Source organism: Mobula birostris, chromosome 3 (genome assembly GCF_030028105.1).
Source record: "Mobula birostris isolate sMobBir1 chromosome 3, sMobBir1.hap1, whole genome shotgun sequence".
Lineage (NCBI taxonomy): Eukaryota > Metazoa > Chordata > Chondrichthyes > Myliobatiformes > Myliobatidae > Mobula > Mobula birostris.
In genome coordinates, this window is record NC_092372.1 from 84037189 (window position 1) to 84048847 (window position 11659).

General features: G+C 40.9%; 1 protein-coding gene across 3 annotated transcripts in view; it reads left to right on the plus strand.

Annotated features, from left to right (window-relative positions):
• The window catches only part of LOC140194628 (Kv channel-interacting protein 4), a 303526-nt gene extending 292527 nt beyond the window's left edge, over nucleotides 1–10999 (plus strand). For all 3 annotated transcript variants that reach the window (XM_072251874.1, XM_072251873.1, XM_072251875.1), the window contains exons 6-8: nucleotides 6380–6484; nucleotides 8968–9030; nucleotides 10091–10999. In XM_072251874.1, coding sequence (XP_072107975.1) covers nucleotides 6380–6484; nucleotides 8968–9030; nucleotides 10091–10138 — 216 coding nt within the window. In that variant the 3' untranslated portion in view covers nucleotides 10139–10999. The remainder of the gene's footprint in view (nucleotides 1–6379; nucleotides 6485–8967; nucleotides 9031–10090) is intronic.
• Nucleotides 11000–11659: the final 660 nt, after the last annotated feature.

An 11659-nucleotide genomic window follows, 5' to 3' on the forward strand; every position in this document is an offset into this window, starting at 1 on the left:
TGAAGAAGGCAAATGCAATGAGGGCATTCACTTCAAGAGGACTAGAGGATGGTTCCTATGGTAGGGGAGTCTTGGACCAAAGGAGACAGCCTCAGAATACAGGGACGTCCATTTAGTACTGAGATGAGGAGGAATTTGTTTAGCCAGAGGGTGGTGAATATGTGGAATGCATTGCCACAGGCAGTTGTGGAGGTCAATTATTTGGGTGTTTTTAAACCAGAGATTGATAGGTTCTTCATTAGCCATGCAGCCATGAGATAGTTCTTAAATTTGAAGACCAGAACAATTTTGAAGTTTTTCCGGTACTAATCTAAATTCCGAGCAAGTTTGATTTCTCTGCTTTTCATTTCATTCCCACTAAAAACAAGCCTCAGTGCTTTGTTTGTAAATTGTTATTATTAGCATGAATCTCTACTTCTGTTGATTATGCATCTGTACTCCCAGATACCTCTATTCATTTTTACAAAGATCATGTAGTTTTATTTTCTATATAATATGTATCACACTATATTATTAATAACAAAATTAACCTATTAATTTCATGCCTATTCTTCAAATTTATTGATGTATTATTATATTTTTTACAATCCTCCTTGGTAATGGATATACAGTATATTGTTTTATTGTTTGGGTAATTTAAAGATCTAAGTACTCATCACTGGGACCTTCCTCTTCATTCGCTGGATGTTGTATGAACGTTTGGCTTTGGTTTTATTTTTCTCTTATTCACATGGGGCCCAGTACAGGGGCTGAACTAATGATGCACATTCCAGCAAATGGAATTTTGCTGGTATTTTAAGTGACTACTCAGCCACACTTTTGAAATCTGGCACTACTTAAAACTGTTGAGAACTTTTGAAGTGACACAGGAGACTGCAGATGCTGAAATCTGGAGGAATAAACAAGATGCTGGAGGACATCAGTGGGTCAGGCAGTATCTGTGGAGGGAAATGGGCAGTCTATGTCTTGAGGTGCGATCGTTCCTCTGGATCAAGTCTTGATACACGCCCATGCATTACGTCTGCCCTCCTCTTCAGTCAAGGGAATTCTGCTCATATTTAGAGAGGAAACAGGGAGTAGCTCAGGTCATGTACAGTTTGTTCACTGAGCAGTATTCTACATCTATCTCAGTGTTTCCCAACCTTTTTTAGCCTTTCCATACTTGCCAAAGCCCCTCTTAAGCACAATATACTTTCTGGCATCCCCATGGTGTAAAAACATTTCTAGGATATGCTAGTGTGAGAAAAATGATTCTGTTTTAAATTGTTATATGTCTTTAAACCTAGCTTACACAGTCCTGTGCTCTGTACAGCAGCTTCGATGTCAATGTGATCCTTGAGCTTAATGGTTTTAGCAAGAGTTGAAATATCTGGTTCAAGTTGTGAAAGCAAAAGCCTTATGTCCCCAAGTGTAATAATGTCCAAGCAATTTCTGTTTTTTGTGAGTATGTGGTTCACTGCACTGAAGCCTCTTTCAAAAAGGTAGGCGGATAGAAATGCAATAAAGAGCAGTTTTGCTCTTCTCCAAAGACCAGGAAACTTGATATGATAGTGTAGCCATATACCACAAAAGCTGACACTTTTGAAAAACATTTTCGCTTTTCATCTTTCTGAATTTCGATAATTTCTTCTTGCAAGATCTCTTCCTGTTCTTCCACCTTGCCAAGAAATAGGTTAATTACCCAGTCCAGAATTTTCAGCTTGTTGAAAACCTTGAATTGATGCTGAAAATCCTTGCAACACACACAAAATGCTGGTGAACGTAGCAGGCCAGGCAGCATCTATAGGAAGAAGTACAGTCCACGTTTCGGGCTGAGACCCTTCGTCAGGACTAATGGAAAGAAGAGATAGTAAGAGATTTGAAAGTGGGAGGGGGAGGGGGAGATCCAAAATGATAAGAGAAGGCAGGAGAGGGAGGGGAGCCCAGAGGAAGATGGAGAGCAGGCAAGGAGTGACTGTGAGAGGGCCAGAGAGAGAAGAAAGAAAAAAAGGGGAGGTAAATAAAAATAATAAATAAGGGATAGGGTAAGAAGGAGAGGAGGGGCATTAACGGAAGTTAGAGAAATCAATGTTCATGCCATCAGGTTGGAGGCTACCCAGATGGAATATAAGGTGTTGTTCCTCCAACCTGAGTGTGGCTTCATCTTGACAGTAGAGGAGGCCATGGATTGACATATCAGAATGGGAATGGGACATGGAATTAAAATGTGTGACCACTGGGAGATCCTGCATACTCTGGCGGACAGAGCGTAGGCATTCAGCGAAATGGTCTCCCAGTCTGCGTCAGGTCCTATGCTCTGGAAATGTTATAAGAAGCAATGAGACCACTATCAAGGTTATTTTTAGCTTTCTTGGCAAATGACCTGAGTATGCAACACCTTTCAAATACTTCTTTTATCTTCTGGAACTGAATAATACCATAATATCAGAGTAATACCCTTGCCCATCCTCTGGGTTTCCCCCCTCCCCCTTTTCCTTCTCCCTGGGCCTCCTGTCCCATGATCCTCTCATATCCCTTTTGCCAATCACCCGTCCAGCTCTTGGCTCCATCCCTCCCCCTCCTGTCTTCTCCTATCATTTTGGATCTCCCCCTCCCCCTCCCACTTTCAAATCTCTTACTAGCTCTTCCTTCAGTTAGTCCTGATGAAGGGTCTCAGCCTGAAACGTCGACTGTACCTCTTCCTAGAGATGCTGCCTGGCCTGCTGCATTCACCAGCAACTTTGATGTGTGTTGCTTGAATTTCCAGCATCTGCAGAATTCCTCGTGTTTGCGTTTTTAATACCATAAGTAACCTTTTTCAGGGTGTCTTTTACAGAAGTGTTCCTGCAATTTTGATGGCTTCATGGCTTCATTAGATAGTACAGTATTACAAGTAAGATAAACGGGGTGTCACTGATCTGACGGGAGCGGAATAAAACATGGTATTGATGCATTTTCTGTAGTTTCTGTTTCTTAGCAGGATTGGACTTTAAGTCTTTACAACCTTCAGGCTCAAAGAGGTCACACTGCATGTATTTATCAGTCAGTAATGGAGCGAAAGTGAAATAAAAAATGAACACAAACTGGGAATGCCTATCAGATGTTGACGACTGCAGTAAGTTGACATTGTTGGTCAGGTGGTCAGGTCTCATCCCTCAAGTTAGGGTGCTGCTTACCACTCCCCCCCCCCCAAGAATCTTGAATGCCCCCCAGTGACTTCTACTTCCCCTAACACTCCCTTAGTACATGTAACCCCCTTGGATCTAACCGAAGCCTTATCATCATTTGCTCAGTTTAGAAGTGACAGATGGTTTATCGCAATCAGATGGAAGTTTGTATTCCCACTCTCACTGTAAATTGCAATCAGTAATTATAGACAGCAACACCTCTGCCACGATTATCCTCTACTCGGGCTCCCCTACAAGGCTGCATCATCTGCCCCTTTTCTACTCACTATATACAGCACTTACTTTTATGTAATCAGATTATGTTCCAACCCCATTTACAGTTTGCAGGTGACTCTACTGTAGTGGGACTTACCTCAAACAATAATCAGCTGGAGTACAGGAAGAAGGTAGAGAGTTAGTGACATGGTGACATGGTCTCATGACAACAACCTTTCTCTCAATATCTGCAAAACAAAAGAGCTGTTCATTGACGTCAGGAAAGGGGGAGGGAATGGCGTGATGCATATGCTCCTGTTTACATCAACAGTGCTGAGGTTAAAGGGGATAAGGGCTTCAAGTTCCTAAGTGTGAATGCCACCAGTAGCCCGGTCCAATACATTGACACCACTGCCAAGAAAGCTCACTAGCACCTTTGCTTCCTCAAGAGGTTAAATAAATTTGGCAGACACACACCTCCAAGCTCAAAGATGGCTTCTATTATAAGACTATTAATGGAACAGTTCCTTAGAATTGTAAGATGTTCACTTGACCTCACAATCTATCTTGTTATGACCTTGCACCTTATTGTTCATCTGCAGTGCACTTTCTCTGTAACTGTTATTGTTTAACCTACTTCAATGCAATATTGTAATGAATTGATCTGTACGAACAGTCTAGAAGGGTTAGGGTTAGGGTTAGAACAGCTTCCCCATCAGGTCTGGAGTTAGGCAGGACTGCCCCCTCTCCCCTGTCTTGTTCGTGTTCTGTATAGAGCCCTTTGCCGAAGCCATCAGGAGGGGTGAGAGCATAAGAGGGGTGACGCTGCCAGGCAGTGGAGGGACCCAAGTTAAAACCTCCCTGTACATGGACGACGTCACCGTCTTCTGCTCTGATCCGAGGTCAGTTTGCAGGTTGACTGGCATCTGCGAACAGTTCAAGCTAGCGTCGGGGGTCAGGGTCAACTACACGAAGAGTGAAGCCATGCTCTTCGGCAACTGGCCCGACCGATCCAGCGTCTCCTTCACCATCAGGTCTGACCACGTGAAGGTGTTGGGGATCTGGTTCGGAGGGGCCGAGGCGTGCAACAAGAACTGGCAGGAGCGGACTGCCAAGGTGAAACAGAAACTGGGACTGTGGGGAGGGCGCTCCCTGTCGATAACGGGCAAGAACCTGGTCATCAGGTATGAGGTGCTCTCAGGGCTGCTGTACTTGGCGCTGGTCTGGCCCGTCCCCCGCTCCTACAGCTCGGAAATCACCCGAGCTGTCTTCAGATTCGTCTGGGGATCCAAGATGGAGCGGGTGAGATGGACTGTCATGCACAAGTCCCTGGACAATGGGGGCAAGAACGTCCCCAATGTCGCCCTCACCCTGATGGCCAGCTTCGTGTGTGGCTGCATCAGGCTATGCGTGGATCCCAGATACGTGGGCACAAAGTACTACTATGTGCCCAGGTTCTACCTGTCGCCCTGGCTACGAAGGATGGGTCTGGCCCCTTTCCCGCGCAACACCCCTGTCAGCTGGTCGTTGCCTCCTTACCTGTCCTTCGTGGAAAAATTCTTCAAGGCCAACGCATTTGACCATAAGGCCATTAGACAGTGGTCGGCACGTACTGTCCTGCAGGCACTGCAGGAGAAGGACGTGATGGACACAGTGGGGTGGTTCCCTGAGCAGACCGTCCAGTTCATCTGGCAAATTGCCTCATCGCCAGACCTCACCAACAGGCACAAAGACCTCCCCTGGCTGGCAGTGAGAGGGGCCCTCCCAGTCAGATCCCTCCTGTACGCCCGGAATGTCGTCTCCGCACCCCACTTCCCACGGGAGGACTGTAATGGGGTGGAGTCGGTGGCTCACCTCTTCGCACACTGTGGGTTCGCAAAGAAGGTGTGGAGGAGAATGGAAGGGACAGTACCAAGATTCATGCCTAGCAGCAGCGTTACCGAGGACTCCGTGATCTACGGGCTGTTCCCGGGGACACACACGGAGACAAACATCCGGTGCTGCTGGCAGATCATCAATTCGGTGAAAGACGCACTTTGGTCTGCCCGAAACTTGATGGTCTGCCAGCACATGGAGATGTCTGTGACTGAGTGCTGCCGGCTGGCTCACTCTCGCCTGCAGGAGTACGTGCTGAGGGATGAACTCAAGCTTGGTGCGGCCACCGCGAAGGCCCGGTGGGGAAGGACCACAGTTTAAGGTCCATCACCTGTGGGAGTGGGAGGGGTTGGGTGGGGAGGAGACTAACCCTCATCAGCAGTGTGGACAGATAATCAACATGGTGCCCAAGGAGTGGGTGGAATTGTTAATTTGGGAAAAGCATTAGAGCCAACGCCTGCCTTTATTGTTGATAATTTATTGTTAATAAATCTTAACTCTTGACCAAGAGTTGAGAGTAAATGAACAGTTTATTGTAAGCATCTTTCATTTGTAAATGAACAGAGAGTCAACACATAATTTTACTGTAAATAACTTTATTGAATAAGGACTCAGAGTCAACGAATGTTTTTTTCTTATATGTAAATAACTTTATTTTGTAATACTTCTGAATAAAATATTTTTGGAAGAAAAAAAAGTCTACAAAACGTTCTTTTTCAGTTTACCTCTGTACATGTTGCAATAATAAACCAATTTACCGATTTTCCTGATTGTACTGTGGTAAGGATTAAGATGATTGTACTTTCAGCACTCTGCTTATGTGGTATGACAGTGAATGCCTGAAGCCTAGCATCCCTACAGATACTAAATATATCTTTTATCCCTGACACGAGTGCTCCCTCTCAGTGACTGACACCACTGCAGGACATGAACCGTCATTAGAGATAAGTAGCAAGCCAGGAGCAAGAATCAGAGCGAGGTGAAGAATTACTAATAACATGTCAAAAAAACATCTGGCGAAGGCTTCTGTACGTGACATCCATGAAAATCTTGCAATAGTATTTATATTGAATGTAACCAATCTGAAATACTTTGGCATATGTAAGCTTTATTTAATGTATTATTTTAATCACGGTTTGCAGGAAATGTTGGACATCATGAAATCTATTTATGACATGATGGGAAAATACACTTACCCTGTTCTTAGAGAAGAAACACCCAGGCAGCATGTTGAATTTTTTTTCCAGGTATGTGGTACATGCCATTGTGAACACAAAAATAATAGAATTTAACAACTTTTAATTGCTCTTCTAAATTGTTACCAGTTAAAGTAGAAATGATGATATCAGGTAACCAATTGTCAAATCAACAAATAGCAGATCCCAAGTACAGGGACAATGAGCAGAGGTTATAGAAACTAGGGCTTAGAGTCATAGAAAAGTACAGCACAGAAACAGGTCCTTTGGGTTCTAGTCCATGCCAAACTATTTAATCCGCTTACTCCCATCGACCTGCACCAGGGCCATAGCCCTCCATATCCCTACCATCCACGTAACTATTCAAACTTCTCTTAAATGTTAAAATTGAGCTCGCACGCATCACTTGCGCTGGCAGCTCATTCCACACTCTCACGATCCTCGGAGTGAAGACGTTTCCCTTCATGTTCCCCCTAAACTTTTCACCTTTCAACTTAACTCATGACTTCTAGTTGTAGTTCCACCCATCCTCAGTAGAAAAAGCCTGCTTGCATTCACCCTATCTATATCCCTCATAATTTTGTATAACCTCACATGGCATGGAAAGAAGACATCCAAAAAATGTGTCAGAAGTGTCAGAGGTGAATGCCAGTACTTTCATTTATTCACATTACCATCACCAACTCGAAAATTGCTACACAAATCTCAAACTTGTTGTCATCCTTGCTACCATTCTGCCAACAGGGTTCCCATGTTGATTGCAAATCCACTCTCATTCCCCAGCACCTGTATGAGGAAGTCTGTTGATGGAAACTGTGCTAGATTAGAGCTGGGTTGAGGCAAGTTCAGGGAGCATGAGGGAAAGAAAGGATGGTGTTTGATGGGAGTGGGTTGGTCACAATTTGAAAACAATGTTTAGTTCTTTTAGTGCTTATTCTGGTCTCATCAAACATAAGATTTGTAAATTGAGGCAACACCAAGCATGCATGGTTCACCTCTGATATCAAGTTGTGACCCATTATATCACAGAGGTTTATGAAATTCTTCCAGAAACAGGAAAGGTAAATCTTAAACTGAAGGAAGAGGAAGTGGAATGGCTACAGATTAGTGCATGTATCCACAGGAATTTTGGCATTGTGCAAAGAATGAACGTTGTATGGACCAGATTTAGAAATTCAGTGGAGTACACTTTTTTCATTGTTATTGCTTCACACCTTTAGAAATGGTAACGTTTGGGTTCTAACGCTTGCATCGAAAAGTGTATGTACAATCCTATGGGCAGAAATGTTGGATATTATAATGCATTTGGTTGCACAGAATGAACCGAGTGTCCGTCAGACTGACAAAAATTAAAAGTACCATTATGGAATTGGTTCTGAAGTGCATAGACATAATAAGCCAAAAGCAAAAGAAAAAAACTGCATATGATAAACATCTAAACTGAAAATAAAAAATAGGGGAAATGTTCAACAATTCAGGCAGCATCTATGATTAGAGAAGCAGAGTTAACATTTCAGGTCAATGGCATTTCAGAGCTTTGGCAGAAGGTCCTTGATCTTAAGCATTGACTCTGTTTCTGTGTCTACAGATTTACTTGTAGGTTACTGTTTTTATTACAGATCCTAGTATGGAGATCTTTGGGAATTTGTTGTAGAAATGATTGTAGATGTAATAAATGACAAACACACATCTGCACCTAGCTAACATGTATTTCAGCACTCTGATACCTCCTCTGGGTAACGTATATGAATTTAAAGTAGCGGCGATGTATGGTGGAATTTACAGTAGAGGCAAGTACCATTCTGAACATATGCCAAGACCAGAACCTGCTGGTAATTTCTCAACTGCTCTGTAACTTGTAGCTCTTCAAGACTGCAGTCTGCAACCTGCCCTAGAATCTAAGATAAGGAATCCACTCTAACATACTTGTGCCAGTTAGACATTTGACTTCGACAGAAAGGAATGACTAGCAGAGATTAAAGTGTCAGTATGTTTAGATTTTATTCATTGATTTAACTTATTGAATTTTAATATAATTGAATATTTTAGAAGTCTTTACATTCAAATTGCTTTATTATTTTAATATTTTAAAAAATTCTTTAGAAAATCATTGTTAATTTCTTTACGGTTTTAGAATGTGAAACTCAGTTTTTGAACGGCAGCCAAGCTAGGGAGGCACAGCTGTCACATCCCCTCACTATTTTATGGAAGGTTTGTACTAGCCTGTCAACATGAGTTATGAATGGAAGTACCTGACACAGCTCAGGCTGATAACATTTCAGAGCTCCACAAAACGTTGTTGACCTTAAGCACTAATGGCTGCTAAGATTGAAGACAACACTTCTCAGGAAATTTGGCTCAGAACATCCACACAAAGTAATTTTGTGGATCAATGGTAAACGTTTTTACCATTCCATATATTACAATGGATTGTATCTAGATGCTCACAATTATATTACTTCCAATACTTTATCTGTCTCCTACATCACAATAGATTTAAATTCCATTTTATATCTTTTTTCTGCTTTTAACAGAAAATGGATAAAAATAAAGATGGAGTAGTGACCATTGATGAATTCATTGATACCTGCCAAAAGGTGAGTGATTTATCAATATTATTTATAATTCTGGTCATCGCCTTTTTCTCTTTCATTCAGTTTCTCTCTCTTCCTCTCTTTCTCCTTCTCTGTCACCTCACTCAGATTCGTGAGCTGCTAGTCAGAGTTTTAAGGCATGATATGATGCAGTTCATTGAAATCAGTAAAATACAGTAGCCTAATTAGTTATTAACATTTGGCCTAGTTAAAAAAAACACATATCACCGCATAAGGCCAAATATTGCAATTATTGCTCTGTTACAGATTTAATGTTCACAAAAGTCTTTGACATTTAGAAAATACCTTTCCTGTTATTTTTAGTTTGTTGTTAAAAAAAAATTGGTAAAAGAGCAGAACAGAACATCGTAGTCATATTCTAATGATATTGAGGATCAGTATGCTCATTGTGAGCATCTTAAAGAGCAAGAAGAATTCTGATTTTATTATTAAGAAATTGGTTGCTAGATTTGAATGCGAAGAATTGGAAATGGGCTGGGTAGACAATGTAGAAAGCCAAGATAATTCAACCTTTAGAGTATATTTCTGTTAGCAATGTTGCAATGGTATTCTTAAATTATTAATGTGGAACTTGTTGAAATTTACCGGTTCCATAGAAATGAAATTTTGGAGCTTATGCAACAGATATTGTAAATTATTAATGTATTTCATTATACAATGGACTGAATGAGTTACGGTGGTGAACATTAGAAACATAACTATCAAAAGCACGTAATGGTTTTTATAACTGCAAATCATTCTTGTACTTTTTAAGCACAAAGTTGTCAATAAATACTACTTTCTTAATTTTTAGAACTTACACATATATAAAGCTGTAATCAATCATTCCCCATTACCTGTCAAAGTAGTGGTTATGAAAATAATCATAGGATTTAGGCAGTAATATGGTACAAAATTTGTATATTCTGGGCTACAAAATTATTTGCCTTGAATTACTTTTTTTAAACTTAGCTACCTCATGTAGCAGGGTTCATTTCCTCAAATATTGTCAGATTTACTGTACTGTATATCGAGATTCAGTCTTCTGCTTTCTTTTGCCTAGGATGAGAATATCATGAAATCCATGCAACTCTTTGAAAATATTATTTAATGAAATCAACAATCAAGCACCTTGAAGGACAGCATCAAAGATTCTATACAAAAGGAGTGACTGTGATCAATGGAGGAACCACTACCACTATAATAGAACTCAGCAACATGTTGAGCAGATGTATTATGCAAGTCAGCTTTGTTCAGAGTAAAGCCTTCAACTAGTAAATATTTTTTAGAGTTATGAACATAGCCAATGTCATAACATTGAATTCCTTTAATTTGAAACAAAAAATTGAGTTAATTGCACAAGTAAAATGCATGCTTTCATAATCTGGCAAAGGACCATCCTAAAAATGATAATGATTAAATAATGGTTATTTTACTAGTTTTGACTTCGGTGGATGGGAAGGGTGTGTGTGTGTGTGTGTGTGTGTGTGTGTGTGTGTGTGTGTGTGTGTGTGTGTGTGTGTGTAAGCACGCGTGCACGCACCTGGTGTGAATGTGTGCGTGTGTATATGGCTTCGAAACACAGCACTTCTAATTTGCTGCAGACTGTTTGGCAAATTGAAGTAAGCAGCACCCGAACCAAACATGATACAAAAGCCCATTTAAATGTAATTTTAATGAAACTTAGGGCAGTGTCAAAAATAAAGGACAAATGCAATGTAACATACTATCCATTTGTACATCACTTTCTTAACTAGAGTAATCACGATACCTTTTATTGGCAAAGTCAGAGTTATTCAACTATTTCAGATATACAGATAGAATGCTAAGACACGTCCAAGCTAATCTGCTCTGGTTTAGTTACAATGTACTGTCTGAGGAGCAGCATGGCCCCATTACATCTTCAATTTATGACAGTGTCTTTGTGTATTAATGTGTACATTTTGTAACAAAACAGCCCACAAAAAATAAAGAGAGAAAGTTTATCAAGGAAAATCTTCTGATGTTGGTTTGTTTCAACCCACAAGACTTTGGTGATCATCCAGCAGCAGAGGAAAAGGTTCTTCAAAATGCTGAACACAGCAATTGTTTCACAGCACTGTTATTATGGTATTAACTATTGTAATTTACTTCGAATAATTGATAGATAATGTCACCTTTCAGCTGGTTTCCAATGGACTATGTAGAAGGATCATGCATAAATTTCCTAACATTGAAAATTAATTTTAGGAAAGATTAAAAATTTGGTACCTCCTGTCTCTAATAAAGCAGCCACTGAATACTTGTTCATGGTCTTCTGCTACTCCAGCTGATCCACTCAAGATCTGACATGCTGTTCAAAGATGTTCTTCTGCACACCACTGTTGCAACACATGGTTATTTGAGTTGCTGTCACCCTCCTGTCAGCTTGAATCAGTCCGACCATTCTCCTCTAATCTCTTCCATTAACAAGGCATTTTCACCCACAAAACTGCCATTGACTGGATTTTTTTTTCTCTGTTGTTTTTCAGTCTATTCTCTGTAAATGCTAGAGACTTTTGTACATGAAAATACCAGATCAGCAGTTTCTGAGATACTCAAGCCACCAACAACCATTTCATGGTCAAAGTCACTTAGATCACACTTCTTCCCC